At 39.2% G+C, this 25,071-nt stretch overlaps 1 protein-coding gene across 4 annotated transcripts in view; it reads left to right on the forward strand.

The window, feature by feature from the left end:
- LOC135700809 (uridine phosphorylase 1) overlaps positions 1-25,071 on the forward strand; it is an 86,877-nt gene that overhangs the window by 25,089 nt on the left and 36,717 nt on the right. For 2 of the 4 annotated variants that reach the window (XR_010517603.1, XM_065221463.1), the window contains exons 1-2: positions 13,390-13,612; positions 20,462-20,720. The exons of 1 other annotated variant lie outside the window; for it this stretch is intronic. Coding sequence is in view for 2 of the 3 variants with exons in the window: in XM_065221463.1 (XP_065077535.1) it covers positions 20,572-20,720 (149 nt within the window). In the remaining variant the exon portion in view is untranslated. Of the gene's footprint in view, positions 1-13,389; positions 13,645-20,461; positions 20,721-25,071 lie in introns of those variants that run through there. One more of the 4 variants, XM_065221464.1, reaches the window with a different exon arrangement.

The raw sequence follows: 25,071 nt of genomic DNA on the forward strand, positions 1-25,071 counted from the left end.
TTAACAGTTTAATTCTTGACATCATACAAAACACAACACCTAGCAGACCAGCAGGCAATTTTATTTTGGAGCAAAATTCACCGGGATGAAATGGTAATCAAAGCCTAAAATCGTGGAACTCACACACAGTTTACCTAAACTACGGGTAGCTCCACTATTCGCATGACCATTATGCCAATGAATAATTTTATTATATTACTAAAATGAAAGTCTGATAGCTTCATTTTTGAAGTCTCTGGATCTTGCAACGATTCTAAATTCCGGAATTAATATTTTTCCTGCGTCCCAGATCATGCATTTTTTTGTTAGTCTGAATTTACTTGTAACTCTTCACAGGATATATTCGCCTTTTTTAGTTCAATTTGAATCATCCTAGAATTCCATCATATTTCGTTTCTATATTCCCCTTAAATAATCTTGAAAATATCTAAACGTTTCCAGTAACATTCTAAGAGTTCTTAGCATTACCTCTTGTAATCTCTTATAACCCCAGTAACATTTATGGGTTTATATGGGCTCTGTAGACCATGATTTAGACTTTTAGAATGCTTTAAAACCTCTATAAAACTTGCAATGTTGCATGGAACATCACTCTCCAATTCCACAACTCCCTCATTTTGGTAATAATTCCCAAGAATTGGGTCAATTTTGTGTTCATTTTTCTCTATGAAATTCTTAAAATATTCCTAACAATTTCCTTGGTACACTCTTCAGAATGACAGTCACACTCTTCTCAGACTTATCCGATAATTCCCTTTAAACTTCTTTGTAGGTAAGGTCAGAATTGTTTTGAAATCCTTTTTAGTATTACCTAAGTACTCAAGTACCTTGCAAAAATGGGTTTGAAAGTGCCCCAGAAATTGCGCTTAAAATTAAAATTATTAAAATTAATCTCCATAGAAACATTGGACAGAATTCCATTGAAATTATTCTCACGATTTGTATCAGCATACTCCTTAAGTTTCATCATAAGAATTTTCTATGATTTCTCTTCGAGATTGTAATTCCTTTATTGACAAAATCTCATCAAAGTTGACAAGAAAATTGACACCGTCTTCAACCAGAGGTTGCACAGACTAAATATTTAACACTAGACAACGGACAACACACCACACCCACTAGACCAGTAGGGAAATTTTCAGGTTGCCAAAATTTGCACCGGCTAGAGCGGGAATCGAACCCTCACTTCGTGGCACTCACAATACGCCTGAACAACGAATGACACCGCACGACTACGAAGCCCACAAAGATGGATGTAATTCTATTCAGAATTAGTTTTAAATTCTCCTTTGATTTCACAAGGAATTCGCCTCACACTTAACTGTGAACTATTTTCAGAATTACCTTAATGAATTCCAATAATATCCAACGTTGATGGCCTTGAATAATTAAAGTAGCAAGTTTAGATTTTTTTATTAGAGGGTAAATCAATGGCAGTGATATTTTTAAAAGCAGTATGTTAAAAAATCTGGGAAAATCTGGAACATATTTAAAAAATCTGGAAACATGCATGGTCTGTCTGTGTATCTGGCAAGACGACTAAAAATCTGGAAAATCCAGATAAATCTGGAATACTGGCAACGCTGCATATGACTGACATCCAAGTAAAGGATTATATTGATATTGAAATTGACTGTAAAACATACAGCGCTCGGAGGACAACAATTTAAGAATAGGATGACTAGCAAATGCTTAAAATTAGATTTATAATTCGAATAGCCATGAACAGCCATTTCATCATGGATACAAAAATAGTTTGTTGGTAGAGGAAACTTCCTCCACCACGAAATAGACAATCTGGTTTCCCCACTTTACCAATGTTCGCACCACTTCTGATAGCGATGACTATGTTTCCACCTCGTTTGTCAGCTCATATCAGCAAATGAAGTTCTATGGAGTTATTTGCATTACATCATCGTTTTGCTTGATTTGCATTATGGGCCTAATTGCCATATGCAATTCAATTTGTGATGACAATCATTCAACAAAGAGCATTACCCAAGCACACACTGAAAAAAGTTTTCACTTAGTTTCTATTAGGAACGCACATAGTATTTTTCCAAAAACAAAAACAATGATTTTTACCTGAATATCACATAGTATTAGAAATTCTATATGAGAAATCATATAGATTTCATTGGACACATAATGTGATTTAGTGGTGCAATTTCCAATTATGGGATCACATGAAAGTTATGTGAAATACACATGGATATTTTCCACTGGATATGTTATTTATTTTATGAGTGCATTTCCATCGAAATAAGTTGCTGCAACTTGATTGTGACTGGAATAAGTTGCACGCAAGTAACCACAATTGTTCAGAAACAAGTGCGCCGCTAGGGAACGTATTTCAACTGAGGTCTGTTCGCTTCTCGTATCAATGTTCACCCTGTGTTCGAGAGGAACATCATCTGATTACTAAACAACCGTCATCCGGTTGCAGCTATCATTTGAAAAACTAATTTCGATATTTCGATTTGAATGGTCTGAGGTTTCATTCGAACAGAGGATGATGTTTTAATACAGTGTAGCGGATCCATCGCAGTGATGCTGCTGTATCCATGCTCTAACAATGGACCAAACTTTGTGGCAGCCCCTGTTATGGAATAACTCAATCGACCTTTTTTGGTTATTCCCATCTCCTCTTGCGCACAAACACACACACACACACATCAGGAAGGAAGAAGATAGAAAATGTTTTATGTTCAGTTCAGCTGGAAAAATGTGCTTCCTGTTGGTTTTTACCACCGCGGAAGGCGTCGAATCTCAGTGGCTTATTCAGGATTTTCCCACATGCTTAAACGGCCAAAGGGTACGGGTTGAGATCAGAGCTGGGATAACGAATAAATTTGATCAGTTTCATGGTTATTTCTAACCTTGTTTTAGTCCAGATTATTTTAGATGCAAAATGCTTCAACCTAGAACTCGAATGAATCGTTTTAGTGTTGGCATAACTGAACTTATTATCCATGACCACGCTTCAGTTTAACACGCCGCCTCCTATATAAGGTACCTATCAAAAACAATTATCGAGCTGCATGTTTGAAGAGCTTTTACGAACCGAAAGAGTGATTGACATTTTCGCATTTTCCTTCATTTGTTCTTGATTCGCTTCGAATGAATGTCATGGCCAACGAAAACAAAAAAATGGGGGCGTTGACAGCTTCCTGTTGTCCAACGGATGGCTGTTCACATGCATATTTAGGAGTAGGTCTTCCGACGACCCATTCGTCCGTTTTGCTTGTGCTTTTGTTTGCTGTGTGAGCCTTTCTTTGACTGGTTAGAGGAGTAAAAAGAAGCAAAATACATATCAACCGGGTAGACAATAGAGACAAATTTGAGGAAATGCTGGTGGAAGTTTAGACAAAAGGGTAAATGGCTTTTGATTTAAATTCGACTTCCTCTCGAGAAATTGTGCAATTAATCACATAGACGAGCAGTGTTGGGACGACATTCTACCATAGACTTTACGAAAATGCGGCTGGTTGCTTTTTTAGGGAGAGCTTAAATAAGACTCTATTAAAATAATGTTCCACGGAAAAGTTCGGATGGTAGAAAACGTCATTTTAAACTGCTCGAATGATATGTTGTATTGAAAGCTGTTGATTAAAAATGCAATAGTTGATCAGTGCAGGGTGACCAGTGAACCAGTAAATCGGAAAAACCAAAAAAAAAAAGCCGGGAATCCGAAATCACCTGGAAAACCCCGTGAATTTCAGTGACAAACCTAAAAAAAAATTGAGACCCTTAGACAGGCCTATATGTTCCAACTACAATCACTTTGAAGAATTAATTAGAGAATTTTAATGGAGGAGATTTTAGAATGAATTTGAGGAAAAAAATCAAGTCAATTATGTGAGTTCAAAGAAGAATTTTTAGGTGGTTTTGTGGGAAATTCCTTGACGATTGTTAAGTCCAGGTTTATTTCTAATTTACCTTACCGTAAGGGTCCTGTGCACCACCAGCGGAGCAAAGGGCCAACGTGAAAGACTTCCATCCTGGGTGGCTGCTCGCTTTTGCCTTGACCTGGGCCCAGGTCAGATTTCGCCGCCATGAGCCCCTGGGTCTGCCTCTGCTGCGATGTCCTGCTGGATTCCAATCCAGCGCTTGCTTGCAGATTTCGTTTCCGCCCCGTCGAAGTGTGTGGCCGACCCACCTCCACTTTCGCTCTCGAATTTCTGTTGCTATCGGCTTCTGATGACATCGACGATGGAGCTCGGCATTCAAGATCCAGTTGTGAGGCCACCAGGCACGAATTATATACCGCAGGCATCGGTTGATGAAGACCTGCAGCTTTTGAGTGTTCTCCGCTGATACACACCACGTCTCGCTGGCGTATAACAAAACAGATGTTAGTTGAAAATTCGAATTTTGGTGCGTTGACTTATCTGGTTGGATCTCCATACGTTTCGTAAACTCGCAAAGGCAGCCCTCCTAGCCTTCTTGATTCGTGCACCTATGTCGCTCTTGGTCCCGTCGTCCGACGCTATTTGGCTGCCAAGATATTGGAAACTTTCGACCTTCTCCACTGCTTGCCCCGCTACCGTAAAGTTGGAAGGGTTGCCCGTGTTGATATCCAATGATTTGGTCTTGTTGACGTTGATGGTGAGACCCGCCGCAGAGGAGCGTTCGGCTAGGTCATTGAGCTTACTCTGCATATCAGAGCGCCGTTGAGCTAGTAGAGCAACATCATCAGCCAAATCGAAGTCGTTGAGATGCTCCATGGTGATAGGCTGCCAAAGCAGCCCACGGTTCGGTACACGGTCAATTGCACCTACCATGATCTCGTCGATTACGATGAGAAACAGTAGCGGTGATAGTATACATCCTTGTCTCACACCAGCGACTACCCGGATAGGTTCGGACAAGGCTCCGTTATGCAGAACTCTGCACGTGAAAGCTTCATACTGCGCTTCGATGAGGTTGACGATTTTATCCGGGACTCCCTTGCGTCTCAGGGCGCCCCACAGATTCTCGTGATTGAGACGGTCGAAAGCTTTTTCGTAGTCAATGAATACCAAATAAAGGGACTCTTGGAATTCATTGACCTGCTTCAGGATGATGCGGAGCGTGACAATATGGTCCACACAAGATCTTCCGGCACGGAATCCTGCCTGCTGCCGTCGGAGAGTCGCGTCGATCTTCTCCTGTATCCGATTCAGGATAACTTTGCACAGAACTTTGAGAACAATACACAGTAACATGATGCCTCGCCAATTGTCGCACACAGTCAGATCCCCCTTCTTTGGGACCTTCACTAAGATGCCCTGCATCCAGTCGGCCGGAAAAGTCGCGGTGTCCCAGATATTACAGAATAGTTGATGCAACATTTGTGCGGATAGTATGGGGTCAGCTTTGAGCATCTCTGCTGATATGCGATCGACCCCTGGAGCCTTGTTGGATTTCATGCTTCGGATAGCTGCTTCAATCTCCTGCAGTGATGGGGCCTCGGAATTCATTATTTCTAATGATAATGCTAAATAAGTTTTGAGAAGAGTATTAAGAGAGTTCTTAAGGGAACTCCAAAGAAATTTCGAAGAGTATTGAATTCTGAGGAGAAAAGATAATTTCAAGTGAATTCTAAAGAAAAACTTCCAAGGGAAATCTGTGACAAATCCCAAGGATATAAGTCTAAAGGAATTCTGAGAAGAGTTTTATGGGAATTCCGAGGATAATTCTAAAAGTATCTTAAAAAGATTTTTTGTAGAATTCTTCGAGAAATTCCTCGTGAATGTCCAAAAGATTTTAGAGGAGAACTATAATATAATTCTGAGCAATTCTGCTAGACAATTCTGATGTAAATTGCATGGAAATTTTAAGAGAATTCAAGCGAATCTTTAATATGTACATACAGAGACCCCAGATAAACGAGCCTAGCGCTGATTTTTATTAATTTAAGAAAACTAAGCTTAACTTAGATAATTAAGTATCTATAAGTCCGATATTTTAGAAGTTTTCTAAGAGTCTCAGAATGTTGAAGTATTTTTTTGATTACATGTAAATATTGGGAAGGACACTACGCCGAAAGCTAGTGGACCGAGCGGGTCTGTACTGAAGGTCGTGGTTCTGAAGAGACTATTATAGAGATTTTTAAGCGAATTCCAGGGAGATTTGGACGAAAATTCCAAGATAAGTTCTCGAAAAACTTTAACATAATGGTTCAAACGGAATTCTAAGCAGAGTTTCAAAAAAATTCTGAAGAAAATTCCAAGAATATTCCAAAAAATTCCCAAGGGAAGAATTTCAAGGGAATTCTCAAGTTAATTCCAAGGTATTTTGGAACAATATTTTTTGGAAACTTGAGGTTAATTTCTATTAAATAGGCAAAGGCAATAAAAACAGGGCCGGGTTTGTTAAGTTTTTTTCAGTGGAATTGAAGAAAATATTTATTCATTCTAATTCTAAGGCTACTAGGATTTGTTAATACAAGTTGTTATGCACCATCAGTTGGTTGCTATCTAACAATTCCAAGGCCTCTAAAATCCTGACGGTGATTCCTAGATAATCGTGATAGAAGTTCTGAGTTCTGAGGAGTATTCCATGCTTTCTAAATTCTATAGGGTATATCAAGAGATTTCTGAGGAATATTCCTTGGGAATTAAAAAAAAACATGGGTAGGAATGTAAGAAAATTTGAATAAATGCTCAAATACAAAGTAAAGAGATCTTCAAGAGATTTCATGAGGAAATTTCTAAAGTGGTGACTGAAATTCTAAAGAGATTTTAACATGATCCTAAGGAGATCCTTGAGAAAATTCCGAAGATTTACTGAGACCAGTTCTAAAGATCTAATTTAATCTTTTAAATTTGTCGAACCTCTTAACGGAATCCCTTTATGAAGAGCTTTGAGTGTGTTGGTTTATTTCCTTTAAAATCCTTCATAATTACTTATCTTTTGACAGCTACGCGTATTTCGTCTACTACTTGCAGACTTCATCAGTGCCAAGTGGTGTTGAGTCTGCAAGTAGTAGATGAAATACGCGTATCTGTCAAAAGATAAGCAATTATAACGGAATTTAAAGGAAATAAACCTTTGAGTGTGTTGGCTCTTCAGATCTAATTTAGTTAATTCACACATTGAGAAATTTTAAAGATCCCGTACATATGAGTAAGAAAATGTTTCAAGATATTGATACTTCGATTCAGAATAAATTTCATGATCCTTGACTTAGAATACTGTTAACATTTTGCGGGCTAAACATTTGCTGAACATTGTAGCAGTGTGATCACAAATTTGGGTGTGGAATGAATAGGTATAGATAAATATTCTACACGGCCAATGAGAACGACACAAATTTGAGTTTAGTTTACTTTTAATACACAAAAAGTGCAGGAACTCAGTGATGAGTAAATTTGCTTCATGTTTTTCCAGATTTTCTTAGGTTTCTGGCTTGTTGGTCTTGGTACTACTCCTAGACTGAGTGAAATTTTCGTTAATTTTCCTCATTGTCTCTCGGGAGCGCGTCTCTTTTATTTGGAAGGAGAAAGAAACAAAGGAGAGAGAGAGATTTCATACCTAAGTGAGAGTAGTTGGATTGCACATATGCTACTTGCGTATTGGCAAATCAAAGTTGGCACTCGTGGAGAATAGAAGAACGGATCAAAATTCCTGAAGTGGACCACTGATTTTTCACAAATCATTGGATTCCGTTCAAAATAGTCTATATATTGCTCTTACCACGACAAACAATAACCCAAAATATTTCGGCAAAATGCGCATTTAAACAAAAGTTATAAACAATTAAGTTTTTTGGACCCTTTTCCGAAAAAAAATCTTATCTCTAGATCGGGCCAATGCATTTTTCTCCAGTTTTGATATAATCACAAGAAGGCATGTTTCTTCCAAAATCACTAAAATTTATTCATTAAAAATGTAATTTGTTTATAATAATTACATTTTTTTATAAACAAATGCAATTTTTTTGGTGTTCTCTGCACGATACAAGATTTCTTTTGTTTTAGAATTGTTCCTTGACTTTTTTCCCATACAGAACCGTTTCAACATTTTTGTCACCAGTATTGGGAGCCGAGTTATAGCAATTTTTGTAACGCGCTGCACCAAGCGCACGGCGCCGCGTCGCGCCGCTCGCGCGTTCACGCATCGGGAAAGACGAAACGAGGAAACAAGTTCGGACCAAGAGCGCGTAGCGACTCGCTTCGCGCGCGAGCGGCGCGTCGCAGCGCCGCGGGCTTGGTGCGGCGCGTTACAAAAATTGCTATAACTCGGTTCTCAATACTGGTGACAAAAATGTTGAAACGGTTCTGTATGGGAAAAAAGTCAAGGAACAATTCTAAAACAAAAGAAATCTTGTATCGTGCAGAGAACACCAGAAAATTGCATTTGTTTATAAAAAATTGTAATTATTATAAACAAATTACATTTTTGATGAATAAATTTTAGTGATTTTGGAAGAAACATGTCTTCTTGTGATTATATCAAAACTGGAGAAAAATTCATTGGCCCGATCTAGAGATAAGATTTTTTTTCGAAAAAGGGTCCAAAAAACTTAATTGTTTATAACTTTTGTTTAAATGCGAATTTTTCCGAAATATTTTGGGTTATTGTTTGTCGTGGTAAGGAGCAATATATAGACTATTTTGAACGGAATCCAATGATTTGTGAAAAATCAGTGGTCCACTTCAGGAATTTTGACTCAACTATGAGTGTGATGATGGTTTCAAAATTTTACACGTTGAGGTATACTAGTGCAACCTTAAAATGCTTTTATTTTGCAAATGAAGCATTTTATTTTAATCTGGTTAATGCTACGTTAGCCGAGTAGTGCACGGTGTTATGACGAGAGTAGCACTTTTCAATCGGGGGAGAAGTGGCTTAGAGATTTACGGGAATGACTGCAACTTTCATTATAGTTCACGGCTGCCGTTCACGAATATGGGAACGGACTTTCTTGCGAGCGCATTCCAACAGTCGCACAGTATTCAATTTCACATTTCAAACGCAAACTTCATACGCTCGTGTTTATTTACATTGCTCGATTGGAATTGCGTTCGACGATTCGATTGGAACTCATGGTTTCAGTCTTCGCGTGTCTCTTATCAAAATCGACTCTGTCAGGGCCTACTGCGCCTTCTGTCAGGGACACGTAGGTTGACATTAGGGACATTAATACTATATGAAGGAAAATGAAAATATATAGGGGAAATGTAGGTAATGTCGGCCTACCTGTCCCTAATTTGGGCCCATCGCATTGCTATTTATCAATGTTATCTAGATGAACGCGTTATTGGGACGTTACTAATGGATATTTTTGGTTGCTATTGAAAATTTAGTTGATTGCTGAATTTATGTATGGGCCCAAATTAGGGATACTTAGGCCGACATTACCTGCATTTCCCCTATGTTAAGCATTTCTCACGTGAAAACGCTTCAAGCTTACACGTAATATGATTAATTTATCTTCTATCCACTTATCTTCTATCCACATATGTATCTAAAAAAAGTGACGAAAATGGAAAATAACGCATTCACTTAAGTATTTTTACACGTTTTTTTTACACGGTACGTATCCCCCGTGTAAAAAAATACTTGTGTGTAGGGTAGGTGTACCAGTTATGGCCATACGATCCTATTATGTTGTGTTCCAGTTATGGCCTATGGAATTCTCATAGGCCATAATTGGAACACACCATAATAGGCCATAATTGGTACATCTACCCTACGTCGCTTTATTTTGCTTCCTTCGTTTTTTCACTTTATCGGGCAGTTTTTGCTGAATCATACGATGTGATTTTTACGCATCGTACTAAATCCAGTCTGCCTTCCATACTTTCCTGGAACCCAAAAGACGCCACCCTCAGTCGCCTTGTTTTTCGTCGTTCATTTCGGTCGCCAAACTAGGGCATTGATCGGATGTCATGTCAGAGGCGAAGGTGCAGCCCCAGCATTTGGGTTTGAATGCATTGTTGAGGTTGTAGCCGATTATAGTACCATCTTAATAAGCTAATTAATAAGATTAACGGTTCACTGTTTCCAATGAATTAGAAATCCTTTAATTTGTTGACAGTATCGCAGTGACGAATAAAGAAGTGACGGTGTTTTGTATTGTAAGCATATTGCCAGCTAAGCTGCTGGTTTTGTTGATAGCGGACAGCTCACCTTTATTTCTCGCTAGCAGAAGGGGTTTCTAATGTTTCCCGGGCGTCACTGGGCTATCATGCTGCAACGCGAGTCGATGAATCACCTTCTTGTTTATATTGATTGATTTGTTTGGCCAGCCACACCTGTTGCTTTACTAGTGCATTGAACTCTAAGCTAGGCGTGACCAAATTTTGGCACCTACTGCAGCATGGCAGCATGTACGACGAAATATCGACTGTTTTTTTTCGCTTTTGCGGAGAAATTTGCGCTGGCCAGGCACTCCTACGCAGGCGGCGTGAAATTTTCGTTGACATCCGACACAAGCCCACATGATAAGGTCGGCGGAGAGTCCAGTGCACAAATTTTACAGTTTATTTTAACCGCGAAAAATATATGATTGAGTTCCAAAACAAAATGCGCGTGACACTGCAGCAGTTTCTGTACCAATTGTAATTTTTAGATAATGCTACAATGCATAATCATGATGGTGTTTCAATGTGATGTCTGTGTTTGGGAAACGATCACTAAATAAAATTTTGATTGCCTTTCTTTTTAAACACGCCGGTAAGCTACACAGACTCCTCCCATCATGAGTAGTTTGCTATCAAGTAGCGACACTCTCCTTTTGCGTAGTTTGTCAATGTTAATACCTTGAAAGCAAAAGGCAATTAGTGAGTTATTAACGAAAGCTGAAGACAATCTATGAAAATCACTTGACCCCTGCTTCCAAGTTTGGTTACTCTGGAGAGCATTTTGTGTGGTCGTTGGGGGCGTGTGGTTCTGAATATGGAAAAACAGGCACAGATAAATTCTATTCCAACTGTTTACTGTAATAAGCTTGTTGGCAAAGTCGGTGATGATTTAACCTCCGAAACCGTACAGAGTGCGTCTGTCGCTTCAAAGCGTAGACGACATCCATGACCGCTTACGCTTGGTTCAGATTCAGGACAGCATCACAGATCACATTTTCTAGGAACACCTTCAGCACACCTCGTAGATCAGACCGTAGATACGACCTCTTTCTCCTTTACCACGACCAGTCATTGTTGCTTGTTGGGTAGAAGAGTGGACAACCTAACCTGCCACCATCTTCCTACTGCTGCTATTGCTGCTTCTGCTGCCTGCTCACCACGCCGTCCGAAGCGAAAATGAGTTGAGGCTCGACAGCAGTGCTCTTTTATATCTTTTCAGGTGATGTGCAACCAAGTGGTACTCGATTATGACGACTGGGTTTGGAAAGAACGTTTATTTAGTAATAATAGCATTGCTATTGATGCGTAGAAATATGTCTGATCGATTGGTGATACAATTATTGAAATTGGTCCAGGGGAAGCTGAGTTATTAATGTTCAAAATCTTTCATAATTTTGTTACATGTTCCATTTTCGGTTTTCACAAACCGAAACCTATTTAAACATATTCATCAACACACTTTTAAAATATTGATACACTAACACCAGAATCTCCAGAGCCATCTGTTCGAACAGAATGAAGTTCAATAGGGTTCTCTGAGTCATGTTTCAAACTAGTAACGAAGCACTGAGTTAAGGTATTTGGTCTTTGCATATTTTGCAAATTATGCAACTTTCAGATGCACTGCGGCTAGAAAATCATCTCGCGTAGGTTTTATTCGAAAATATTCATCCTGGAAAAACTAGCCTGTACGCTACAGTCCATTGTATGTTTTGAGTGTGAATGTTTTTCTTGAACTGGTTGTGGGTGAGGATTCTGCTTCAGCAAGGACACCTCACGCTTATACATTCGTTGACCTAGGACTCTGAGAGCTTTACTTATACCTCGCGTATGCTTCTAATTGACGCGCTGGGTGTACGTGTGACTCCTGCTCCAGCAGAGGCAATGGCATACTCCTACTGTAATCTATCTAAAGCCTGGATCAACAGGGCGGTCTTCTTGGATGGGTCTGTGACTCTAGAGCTTTTTGGCGATTAATCGGCGCACACTATTGCGCCATCTAAAACGAAGAAGTGCGAGTAAGAGGGAAGCAGATTAGTGGGCAAACAATGAATCTCTATTCATAATCCCCGTGTACTAGATAGAGAAAGACTATTAAACGTAAAAAGCTCTATTTCTCGATAACTTTTTCAAAGGGACGTATCAGCTTTTGTAAACAATGTATTTGATCGCCTAGCAGGTAGCGGCAAATTTCCTCTATCTGATAGTAGTGTTAGCATGCGTGGGCGAGCTACCAGTTACGCCAAATCGACGATCAAATGCATTGTTTACAAAAGCTGATACGTCCCTTTGAAAAAGTTATCGAGATTTCTGTTTCTTTGTCGGAAGTGTTGTTGTTTTTGATTATTTGGAAAATGCAAAATATAAGTTAAATTTTAAATTTTCTGATTTTAGATACTATATAGTTAAACGAAACTCCGTAGAATTTCTTTAACATGGAAGTATTTAAACTCGAAATTTTCTGATTTAAACGGAAGCAAGAGAAACAAGAAAAGCAAACTGGCAACATAAAAATATTCCGCGAAATTCCGGTTCGAGGCGAAATAAACGGTATAATTCGATGTATCGCGTACCCTTATTTCGCACAGGTTTTTTTTACACTATAAATATCTCCATTTCCACACACGTGGCTTAAACGCTGTCCAGACTGGAGAGTTATAACATGTTAACTATAACGGTTGTCAAATAATTGCAGCAAAGAAACCACCATTAAGATAGCGCTATAACATGTTATAACTTTGTAGTCTGAACGTACTATTAGCGAAGATCAGCACACGTGCGTAATTTAATCAATATTTTGCTTATGGACCACGATTGCGCATTAACAATTTGAGAGCAACCGTGCGGAGTTGTTCGCAACAGCTAGATCGCGAAATAAACAAACACAAAGCGATTTCAAGAGAGCGCGCGAGAATCGGTGAGAAGCGCCTACTAAGCTGAGAAGCCTGCTACAATTCAGTGTGATCATGCTCGTCTCGTGTGGAGCGAAGACGAAATTGCACACTTGATTAGCGCTCTCTTTTTCTTCTCTGCCATCGAATGTTGTTGGTGACGTCGCGTTCGTCGCCACATGTTTTGCAAACATTTTCAAATTCACCATCAAAACTGCACTCTCCATGATAATGTAGAATAGAGCTATCTACCTCTATGTGTACCACCGGGGACTAGTGATGACCTTGTCGAATGGTGTATGTTTATACCGTCTGCGCTCTCCTCGTCCGGGTGTGGGCCGTTCGCTATGATAGTTGTAGTTTTCCGTTCCAAGAAAAGAAAAGGGTTTCTTGTGTATCGAGCGAATAAAACCGGGCGCCATCTAGAAGCTTGCTCGCTAGTCTGGTGTGTGCGGTCTTCCGAGTTGGATCGAAGTTTTGTATTTTTTTTTTCGCGAAAGTCGCTCGCCTGTCTTCCGGTCTACTGCGTGGTTAAATCGAAATCAATTTTATCGCAATACATATTCGTGCTTTGTCCCGTGGGAAGCAGTGTTATCAAATTCCGATTACCGGAAGCCTACTTGGATTGGCGATTTTACGGAAACATAGGTTAGATTGGGCGGAAAAATTTAACAATAAAGGTCGTGTGCTTAGAATAGTGATGTGTGCCGGCGTGACAGAGCGCGGAGAGCACGCAGTTTTCGCTGAGAGTGTTCTAAAATTAGATCGGATTCGGGGAAAAAAAAAGTCAGTGTAAGCGTGGCGTGGCATTTGTTTTTGTTGTTTTGTTGCTCTGCAGACACGATTTCAAATTGATACAGTTAATGGTAACGTTATTTGCAATACAAAATTGACAACGTGTCACACCGTTAAGAGTTGCCGAATTGCATCAGCGAGACTCGATTCAATCGATTTGTTTTGCCACTCATTCTATCGTGTTTGCTAGCCTTGAACATTAGCAAAACAACTCGCAGCAAGCGGAGAGGGTTGTGGTGCAAAAAATAAGGGATTTTCTGTGTCGCAATTAGGGGTTAGAGGGTGAGACGACGTTCTTCTCGGTGCGAGGAGGGTTGGCATGGAATTCCATGTTGGCAAAAGGAACGGTTGCTTTGATTTAGGTCACGATGTTTCGTAACCTCTAATGTTAATACATGCATTGAGGCAGGGTAGTGCAAAATTGATTGAGAGAAAAGTTTCTCACACGGCGCTTTAAAAGGAAAATCGCGTGAGAGAGAGGCTTCAGAAGATAAAACGACAGATGATGACGATTGCGGAATCGTGATCAGAAACGCGGTAACACAGATGCTTTCTTCCGTGCGGCTTGAGGCTTTGACGATTAGGGGAGGAGAATTGGGTAACAACGGGTAAGGTCCTATGCGCAATTATACAGTGTGTCGACTACCTGGGTGAGCAGGGTATCTCAGAGAATTCCCTTAAAACTCGACTGGTCTCGCGAAGAGCCTTTGTTTGAGATTTTTTTTTTTGTTAATGAATCGAATATTATACCGAATTCGGCTTTGATTCAGTTTCAACCTGTATTGGGTACTAAGATTAGGCCTGTTTTCTAACAAACGTTTGATTGTTCGTTTGTTTTTAAAAGCTACCTCAGTTTGAAGTTTCTAGCGCTAGATTTGGCGCAATTTTTCACGACGAAGCATCGCGTAAATCCGCTTTATATTCTTCTTCATCGCATTTCAGGTTTATTGCTTATCGCATATTAGCTTATTGTGTGCTCTCAACTTAGTGTTCTAGATGCACTTCCCCAGTTATTAATTGAGAGCTTTCGATGCCAGTACCATTTTTATAATAGCATAATTGTGTGGCAAGTACAATCATACTCTATATGCCAGGGAAGTCGGGAAATTTTCCAACCCGAAAAATGAATAGATCGAACCGGTAAACAAACCCAGTCACCTCCCTCCAGCCCTTCCGACTGAGCTAAGGGAGGCCCCGATTGATAGTTGAAATTATCATTTGAAGAATTTAAACTTCCCTAAAAGTCTGGACTTTGTTGATGTTATTGGGACTGCCCTTAAGATCTCTGAACTTATCAGAAGCTATCATTAGGTTCTTGGAATTCCCAAAAGTATCCCCAAGTTCTATGGACTTCTCTGAAGCTTTCTTGACTTTCCTGGTGATCTTAGAATTTCCTAAAAGTTGCTGCAGTTTCCATGAAACTGATGGAACCACCTTGAAGTTCTCAGAGCTTCCCTGAAGTGCCCAACATTTTATAGAACTTCTCAGATTTTACTCTATTATCCAATGAAATTCGGATCTTCTTTAAAGTTACTTAAAAATATGTGCACCACTCTGAACTTCTCTAGTCTATTCTAAAGTTCTCGTTATTCCTCTGAGGATGCTTTTGAAACTGCCCTGAAAGTCTCTAAACATCCCGGAGGTTTTTGCAGTTCCTTGTATTTATTTGAGCTTTTGTGAAGTTTCAGAAATTATTATTGAGTTCTGTTGACTTCCTTCAAACTATTTTTCTTATTTGAACTGCCTTAAAATTCTCGAAATATATTTGAAACTCTCAGAAACTTCCCTGTTATTCGTGGAACTATTTTGAAGTTCTCAGAACAACCACAAAGTTCACGTAGCTTTAAACCCTTAAAATCTTTAAACTCATTTTTTCCAATATTTTATTTGTTAGGCTCAAATGCTCAAAAGGACTTCAAGGAGCCGAGAACCAGTAAATAATTTAATAATTACATTACTGTATTAAGAGGTACATAGTTTATGAGTTCTTCTTACTATTCCTTGGAGGCGACTTTAGTTTTGCTTCCGCTTTCATCCGAGCCTTCAACTCCCTTGCTTCTGGTATAGTCCACTATCACGAATTTGTAGTAGTAATACACATAGTTTTTGCACTTGAAAACAGGCGGCTGCTGTTTTTCAGCAGCGTTTGCTTCCTCTCCACTATTCTTCTCGACATCCGGGGACGTCACATCCATCGCTACCACCTCTTCTTCCAGTTCCTTAATCGCTTCCTCGTTTGGCAATGCACCTCCAGTCACTACACCAGGGTACGTACTGGTCTCTTCCTCATTCCGTTATTGGCTTTCTTCTTCCGTTCGTTGTTGGGCTTGGGCAGGAATTCATTCGATGCCCCTCCGTGAGGACAAAGGAAACACACATTTTGTTCCCTTGGTAGAATATGTTCCCCTTCCGATTAAGGAAATGCAGAGAGTTGGGAATCTCATTTTTTACAACCATACATAGACCTCGCACACCTGTAAGCATATCGAGGTTCAAGGTTGCTGGAAATTTCTCCCATACTACACGCTAGATCGCTATCCGGGACTCCTGGTGTTAGGTCGTAAACTCTCACGTACTAAACGGTGTCCCCAGCAGGCGACATGCGTACCTCGACTGACTTCCCATCGGCATAATGGAACATTAATTTAGCGATTGTTTAGCAAACAACAAAGCATCGAATCCTACAATTTTAATTTGATGAAAATAGATTTTTCCTCCGCAATAAGGTATGTGGATCTGAGTGGGATCCGCATCCAGCGATTTCACAAAATTTGCAATGCTTCCATTGCACAAAACTGTATTTAGGAAGACAAAAATGTTTGCGCCCAAACCATCACTTTTAGGTTTTTGGTGTCTTCGGCAGAGCATAAAATTATTGACTGCTTAGGCTTAGTGTGAAAGCACTGCACTATTCAATTAATTGCTCTGCCCAGACCGTTTGTACCAAACGGTAAAGCTGGGTTCAGACTAGGTAACTCAAATGATCAACTCAGTTGAATTCAATTGGCTTGAAAAGTTGAGCCTGGTTCAACTTTTTTCAATTCAAGTGAGTTAATCAAGACAGTTGAATGGCATGGTTTACACATTAAGCTGGGTTTAGACAGGGCAAGTCAATTGATCAATTCAGTTGAATTCAACTGACTTGAACGTGAATTGAACGTGTAAACCATGCCATGCAACTCACTTGATCAACTCACTTGGATTGAAAAAAGTTGAACTAGGCTCAACTTTTCAAGTCAATTGAATTCAACTGAGTTGATCATTTGACTTGCCTAGGCTAAACCCAGCTTAAGAGATAGAAATATCAAAAGTTCTAAAAGTGTATAGAATAACGTTTTTACGAGAAATGAACGTATGACAAAATATTCAAAGAAAGCTGTTTTTAAGGGGCCATCCTAACCTGCTTGTTTAAAAAAATCATAACTCATGAACCATAAGAGATAGAGATTTGGTGTCTTGGGCAAAGTTGCTTCGCAGTGCGCCAAACAGTCAGGTTCAATGAGTCATTTCCATATGAATATGAACACTGCCATTTGCCGCATCATTCGCTGCCTCGTGAGAGCTTGAATGATTGAGAGGTAAAAGAGTCATTGACAGTCGAGCACTCAGTCAGCACGTTTATGCTTCCGTGATGGTATCAAGTCAGTTGAATGGCATGGTTTACACGTTCAATTCGCGTTCAAGTCAGTTGAATTCAACACTGACTTGATCAATTGACTTGCCCTGTCTAAACTCAGCTTTAAGGTTCACGGACACCCCTCACCATCCTTCTCTAACTGGTGAGTTGGGTAGATTCGTACCTTCCTCAAAGTTGTCCTTGCTCGCTTTCTACTCTCTATATACAACTTTCACACTACCGTACTTTAACGGAACTATCAACTTCTCATCTATCGTTTAAAATGACCACTTTAAGTCTGTTATTTGACCCTTAGCATTTTCAATTATATAAAGATATAACGCTTTTACCTGCAGCTTGCAGGTAATGTGCGTATGGAAAATTACCGTTGAGCACTTCGCTTGTGTTTCACTTTTTGATTCTCCGATTTTTCTGCACTTTCTCTTCTGTTGGTTCACGACATTTTATAAAATATTTCAAACTCAATACTCGTTGACAGTGCTTCTAAAAATACTTTAAAATATATTTAACATCGAGAATTGAAATTAGTTTAAGCATTTTTCAAATGACCAGTACCGGTATTTCGGTACCAGAAAATCACGCGGAATTACCGTTAAAACCGGTACCGGTAGTACCGGCACTGCAACCCTACAAGGGACTAAGTTTGCATTTCTATAAAAAAAAACGATTGTTAGTCAACAGTCAATCAGCAATCAACTGTAATGTTATTCTCAAATTCGCTCAACTTTTCCAAATTCTCCTCCCCTACTCGATCACCGCAGTTCAAGTTCAAAAGTACGCAACAGCACATGTATGTCTTTCACCGCAGCAGCAAGATAACAGAACATGTGCCGCGTTGTACCGCGCGTGAATACGATGACGAGCCCCCACATTTGGGGAAAATACTCCCGTCCCTATTACTCGGAATGGTAGTGATGGATTGAAATAAAACCGGAATGGGTGAGTGAAGGAAGAGAAAAACGAGTGCTATTATCGAGCGAGATAACAACGCAGCTCTCTTCTCAAAACTGTACATTTATACCGATTGCATCAGTGCCTACAATTAAAAGCAACAACCGGCGTGGAACCCGTAAAACATCAGATTGCTATGGTAACTATCGTAATCCGATGCTCTTTTTTGGACTGTACAGCAGCGATGCCATGTAACGTGATTGTTGTAGGGAAAGTGGGGCAATGTGGTCGGCCGCTTAAAAATCAACTAATTGAACTATTTTACAAAAAATCTGTTACAGGCTTGAAGCCTACTTGAACTAGTCATTTCATTTTAGTCTAAAAAATAACTTTTCTCTAGTGCGAATATTCGACAAATGTTAGACTAGCTCAAAATGTCAAAATAAGGTCTATCAGTTATCTTATCGTTAATATTCCTTCAGTATCTATATAAATGGACACTTGCTTCTAAAATGACACGATGTTTTTCTAGTTTTCAATAAACATTAAAGTTTTTCTTAACAAACTATTACTTAAGTCCATTCGGGGCAATATGAGCACCACTGATATTTCAGACATTTTCTACTTAAATTCTTCAATGTTGCATTATTATTTTTATAAATATGACTGTCGCATATGAAATCACGTTTTGAAGCAGCTGCTTTGGTAAAATATCAGTCATTCAGTCATTAGTCATGCTTAAAAAATATAGCCTTAAATAGGCAGTACTTCTTAAATTTAATTTATTCTACAGAAAGTAATTTTTAATTTTAATAATGGTATGTTAAAACTATTCATTGTTGACGCTTCATAAAGCCTCAAGTGAACAGACCATTCTTACCGATTGTTTACAATGTCGCTCATACCACCCCGATAGGGTGCTTATTTTACCCCAACGGTTTTGTTGCGGTTACAAAATGAACATTTTTTTTTAAATCTTCTTTCATAAGATTCAAAATTTTAGTTTTAATATTCTTGATGTAAATAGGGCTTGAAACTATCCAAAAATCATTCGAATTTTCCACTGAATTTGGTATCATTAGTGATGATTTTCTTATGGTGGCCAAACTGCCCCACTTTTCCCCTACACGAAAAAAAGTTGGTTTATTTTGCTATCGTAGGGTACTGTTACAAGTTTGTTAGCTCTAAAAGTAATTAATTTTTGGTACTATTGTTTGAGGTAACAAACTCAAAATAAACTCCCAACTGTTTCTCGTATTCAAAAATCAGAATACATGACATCGCTGGTGTGCAGCACGATTCTTTTCACTCGTGCGTGTCGCATGCTTTGATTGTTTTTTTTGCATTCCTATTCAATGCTGACGCATCAACAGCCAGCGCAGCATTTGAATTAATGAGTGCTAGTTTTGTTTTTATCAAATGGCAAATGCCAAAACTGACGATTCGACAGAATATCGACGAAACATGAGCTCACTTTATCGAGCGATGTTTTAAATTATGCAATTCGAATGCTTGCATGACTAATGAAGTCGGGCTCAAATCTCTATCGACTGAGCAGTCTTCCACCAGTTGAACTTGAGATAGCACGAATGCGAAAGACATAATATGTGTTTGTTTGCGAAACGGTTAGGATAGCTGTTTATTTACAAAATCGTCATTCACCATCACAGCAAGCGTTTGTATGGGAAATAACTGGTGTTTGAATTTTTATGAGTATTCGAGTTTGTATTCAATCAGCTCATCAAGATATAAACTAAAGGAATGCAATTTCTTTGAAAGCTTTCCTGAGCTAGCTCGTCACATCCGGTTTGCAAAAGTGAGGCCAATTATCGCCCAGCAGAATTTTCGCCAAAAGCTATGATTACATCATACTTTGACGCCATTCTTTGTCATTACATTTCCCCTTCTTATGCCTCGATTCTCTCCGTTGTCAATGACGACGGGAAGCACTCGTATCGCCTAATTAGAGCTAATTATCAAGATGGAGTTCTGCCGCTATCACTGTTTCTTTGACCATCAAGTCGAGAGATCTGGCGGCGAAAGATGTCTTACACACTTGACTTTTCTGACAGCCACACCACGCCTGCTGATTTTTGTTTTGTTCGGATCGATCTGATCTGCATCGGAATAGCTTTAATCAGATCACTCACAATTCTGTTTCCATTTGACATCAGTACAAAGCTTAAGGCGAAACCAGAACAAACCAGAAACGTGACCAAGATAAATCGAATAGCAAGAGTGTTGAATTTGTCGTGAAGATCGAGAAGAGCAACAACAACAAAAAATGAGTGATGCTAATCAGCTGCAAACCCATCACCATCTAGAGAATGGAAACAGCCTAAAGGTGGCTGCTGAAAACGGTTCCAGTAAGAACGGGGACAAGCGCCGCAAGGAAGATGACGAGGAAGAAACGCAGTACCATCCGGATACGAGGTAAGATAACTTCTAGAGTGTAGCAAGAGCCCGCAAACAACCGTTTGATGATTGAAGAGAATAAGTGATTTACATATTGAAGTGGAATCGAAACATAATGTTAAGAGTTGTGCCTCGATTATAAGGTAAAATAATATCATATAAAATTGTGCGTTCACAATTTCTCCAGACCCCTTCCCACTTATGTATGGTCATCTAGTAGCCCCTTACATGAGGTGTTTTCCTGATCAGTCAAACTAGTGCCGTGCGAATCTAACTTTTCCCTTTGAAGAGTTTTCTTATACTGAGATCTTGATTAATTTGTAAGCATGCAATCTTAACAACTGTTTGAAGTCTCAGGATTTACTGAATCTTGAATTACTGGGCCTCAAGACAAATTTTTATGTAATTCAGACAACGTATGCAGATAATTTCATAACAAATTTATGGAAATTTCTCAAGAATTTCCTTTAAATTTCGCAATAGGGTTACGGTATGTAATGTGGGTCTAGTCCTTTCATTCGGCCTATCACGCAAATAAATAATTAATTAAGGAATATTACACAAAAAATAAGGAAAATATTGATCACTGATGGTTCATAAATGTGTACCACACACAAATCAATTTATATCACAACATTTCAATACATTTTCAGCTCTCGTAAGTAATAAAACTGGTTGAGAATATCACTCTGTTCGGAGTTTTTAGCCGCCATGACTTATAAGGTTAAGATGGGAAGGTTGACTGACGATCATCAAATGGCCTGATTATGGCATTTATTGATTGGAATTACCTGATAATACACACTAGACGTAAAACTTACAGTTGCTGTTTGAATATTTTATGTTTATTTTAATTGTTTAACAACGTTTTCACAAGTAAAACATGGACCCAACTTTAGGGACACATTTCTTTTCTATGTTCCTAACTATGGCCCATGAAATTCATTTGACAGCATATAGCAATAAGAGTAACGTCAACAATGTGGTTTGCATTTGGATGATAAGGAACGAACAGGAAGGAAGATTTTTTCTGCCAAACCTGTATAATGAACATCACAATGTTTTGATTTCGCTATTCTGCGGTCGGGTTTAATTTTTAATTTGAGTGATTTAATGTAGTTTTCGTAAAATTTTCTCTGTGAAATGTTTTGAGGAATGAAGAGCATTAAGTTAACAGTGATAGTGATAAAAAAATATACATCAGAAAACGTTACCAAGAGCGTTTTTTTGAGGATCAAACAAGATAGGACGAAGTTGCATCCATAAATAGACCCAATTTGGGGACAATAGACCCATATTACATACATTTCCCTGGTGAGTTATTGTCTCAAAAAAAGTAAGTTTTTCAACTTTTCGTGGTTTCTGGTAGCAAACGACATAATAAGCATATCTAAGCATACCATTTAGCAGTAGAATATCGTTTGCAGGTAAATTAATTGATGAGTTATGATTAAAAACGTAATCGATGGCTGCATATTAGACCGAGGTTAGGGACGTATACCCTATGTCCCAAGAGAATAATATTATGATTCTGACATTCGCTTGAATTGTTTGTCCCTAATAAGGCCGTAACAAATCACAAGTTTTTCTTTTGTCACTCGATGCTCACATTAGTCGAGGGGAGGGGGAAGATAAAAAATAAACCAAAAAAAGTAGAAGGGTCTGTGCCTAGAGGCACGAACGGAAGCTTGACGTAGGACCGCTAGTGGACGGAATGAATGTGAAGTGCATTAAGTTCTTTTAATTGATTAAATATCTATTATCTCAACTCTTTCCGTTTTTGAATTGTAGGCGTACCAAATTTGTAGTAATATTTTTCAAAGAGAAAGTTGATTAAAAGAATCAATCAAAATCACTTGCACCCCTGCTTCCAAGTTTGGTTACAAGATTACAACTCTGGAGAGCATTTTGTGTAGTCGTTGGGGGCTTGTGGCTCTGAATATGGACAAACAAGCACAGATAAATTCTATTTCAACTCTTTACTGATGTAAGCTTGATGGACCTTTTATTGAAGAGAACATCCATGGCCACTTACGCCTGGCGTGTTTAGTGTAGGTGACAGCATCACGGACCTCATTTTCCAGGAACATCTTCAGCACACCTCGTAGATCAGACCGGAGATACGTCAGATACCGCCACGGCGAGCTAGACGACGGATGGTGGTTATCTCGAAGAATTTGCGATGACGATTGGCACCTCCTTTGACCAGTCAATTGTTGCTTGTTGGGTTATAGAAAAGTGGACTAACCACCTTCCTACTGCTGCTATTGCTGACCACGCCGTCTGAAGCGAAAATGAGCTGATACCAGACAGCAGCGCTGCTTTATATCTTTTTAGGTTAAAGCAGAATGATGTGCAACCAAGTGGTATAAAAGCTACAAAGACTCCTCCCATTATGAGTAGTTTGCTATCAAGTAGCGACACTGGCTATTTTCTTTTTGCGTACACGGCGAATGAGAACAACCCAAATTTGAGTTTAGTTCACTCATAATCGCCAAAAGTGTAGGAACTCAGCGATGAGTAAATTTGTCTCATGATTTCGTGTGGAAAACCTAAAAAATCTGCCAAAAAATGAGGAAATTGACGAAAATTTTATTTAGTCTCGGAGTAGTACCAATAGACTGAGTAAATCCAATCTTTACTTTTCTCAAATTCGGGAATTTTTCCCTGGAAAATCATGTAAAACCCTGGGAAAACATGAGGCAAATTTACTCATCGCTGAGTTTCTGCACTTTATTTCTTATTTCTGAGATAACTAAACTCAAATTTGGGTCGTTCTCATTCGCAGTGATAGATATCGACGCTGGTGGTTAGCGGATTACCTCTCACCCCAGCAGGCCTGGGTCCAATCTCAGTCGACGCCACCGGCATGTTCTAAGGCATAACATCTCTGATCACGCCTTCATTCGAGAAGTAAAGCCGTTGGTCCCCGGTTGAGTAGATGGGTCGATTGGTAGGGTCCAGGTGTGGGAGCTGCATCCTGGCGTCGGTAGCATTGGAGCTCAGTACGGAAAACAAATCTCGCGTCACTTTTCAATAGGTCTTATCTACATTGATCGATTCTCTTCATCGACACTCTCTTTCGTAAATAACCCGGCTTCACAAATGTTTCCTGCCGTCTTCGTCGAATTTGATGCTAGATTGTTGCTTCTTCCATCGAAAATATCCGACCGTGGCGATTCAAAGTTGATCAAGGTTGATCAAAATAATTTGTACCCCTGCTTCCAGTTTGATTACACGAGCATTTTGTGTAATCGTTGGTTCTGAATATGGACAAACAGGCAGATGAATTCTATTACTACTCTTTACTGTAATAAGCTTGGTGGCCCTGAAAAGAGCCGTTTTGTTGCCAAAGTTGGTGATGATTTAACCTCCGAAACCAAACAGAGTGCGTCTCTATCACTTCAAAACGTAGATGACATCCATGGCCGCTTACGCTTGGCGTGTTTAGTGTAGGTGATAGCATCACGTATCTCATTTTTCAGGAACATCTTCAGCACACCTCGTAGATCAGACCGGAGATACGTCAGACACCGCCATGGCGAGTTAGACAACGGATGGTGGTTATCTTGAAGAATTTGCGTTTGGTTCTGAATATGGCGATGAGTGTGCAAAATATTACGCAATTCCATCCTCCCTATTCGCACGCGCCCGAGTATCGGAGGCGAATGCCACTTTGACTTGTTTCGTCTACTTACTACTCTCTGACGACTGTGTTGGGGAAGCAGCATATGCATGTAGGTAATTGGTGGATTTGTTAGTTAATTCGACGCTTTTGGACAATGCTGGACATTTACCAGTTTTTCAATAGTTTCTTGTTGAAAACCAACATTCGAAAGCATTGTTAAGCATGCGTAGCCATATTTCTGATCAATTGGGGATAAAATTATTGAAATTGGACTAGGGGCAGCTGAGTTATTAACGTTCAAAATCTTTCTTAATTTGTTACATGTTCTATTTTCAGTTTTCACAAAGTGTACCCCCATATAGAAATCAAAGACGTAGTCCTACGTCAAAAAATAAAACATTTAAAATTCGTTTTACATCATATCTAAATCGTATATTTAAAACGCTAACATTTTTTCTTAGCCTCCGCTTTAGCCTTATACTTCTTTGAAGCCGTGATTTTTGACACTAATGCCACAAATGTTGACTTTATTATGTGTAACACTCGAGTTATCAACAAGACATTTCGCGCATAAGTTTTTGTATCCTTTCAAGGAAGAACATTGGTAATAATGTAGATGAATAGGTTCAAAGCAATTAATTTTTGGGCATTGATAAATTCCGGATAAACCATCAAGCGAAATACCACAAACGTAACAGTTTTTATGAAAAAAAACTGTCTGTTTTCGATACTTCTTCCCTA

Source organism: Ochlerotatus camptorhynchus, unplaced genomic scaffold (genome assembly GCF_037179485.1).
Source record: "Ochlerotatus camptorhynchus isolate MF236.1 unplaced genomic scaffold, CSIRO-AGI_Acam_v1.1 ptg000142l, whole genome shotgun sequence".
NCBI lineage: Eukaryota > Metazoa > Arthropoda > Insecta > Diptera > Culicidae > Ochlerotatus > Ochlerotatus camptorhynchus.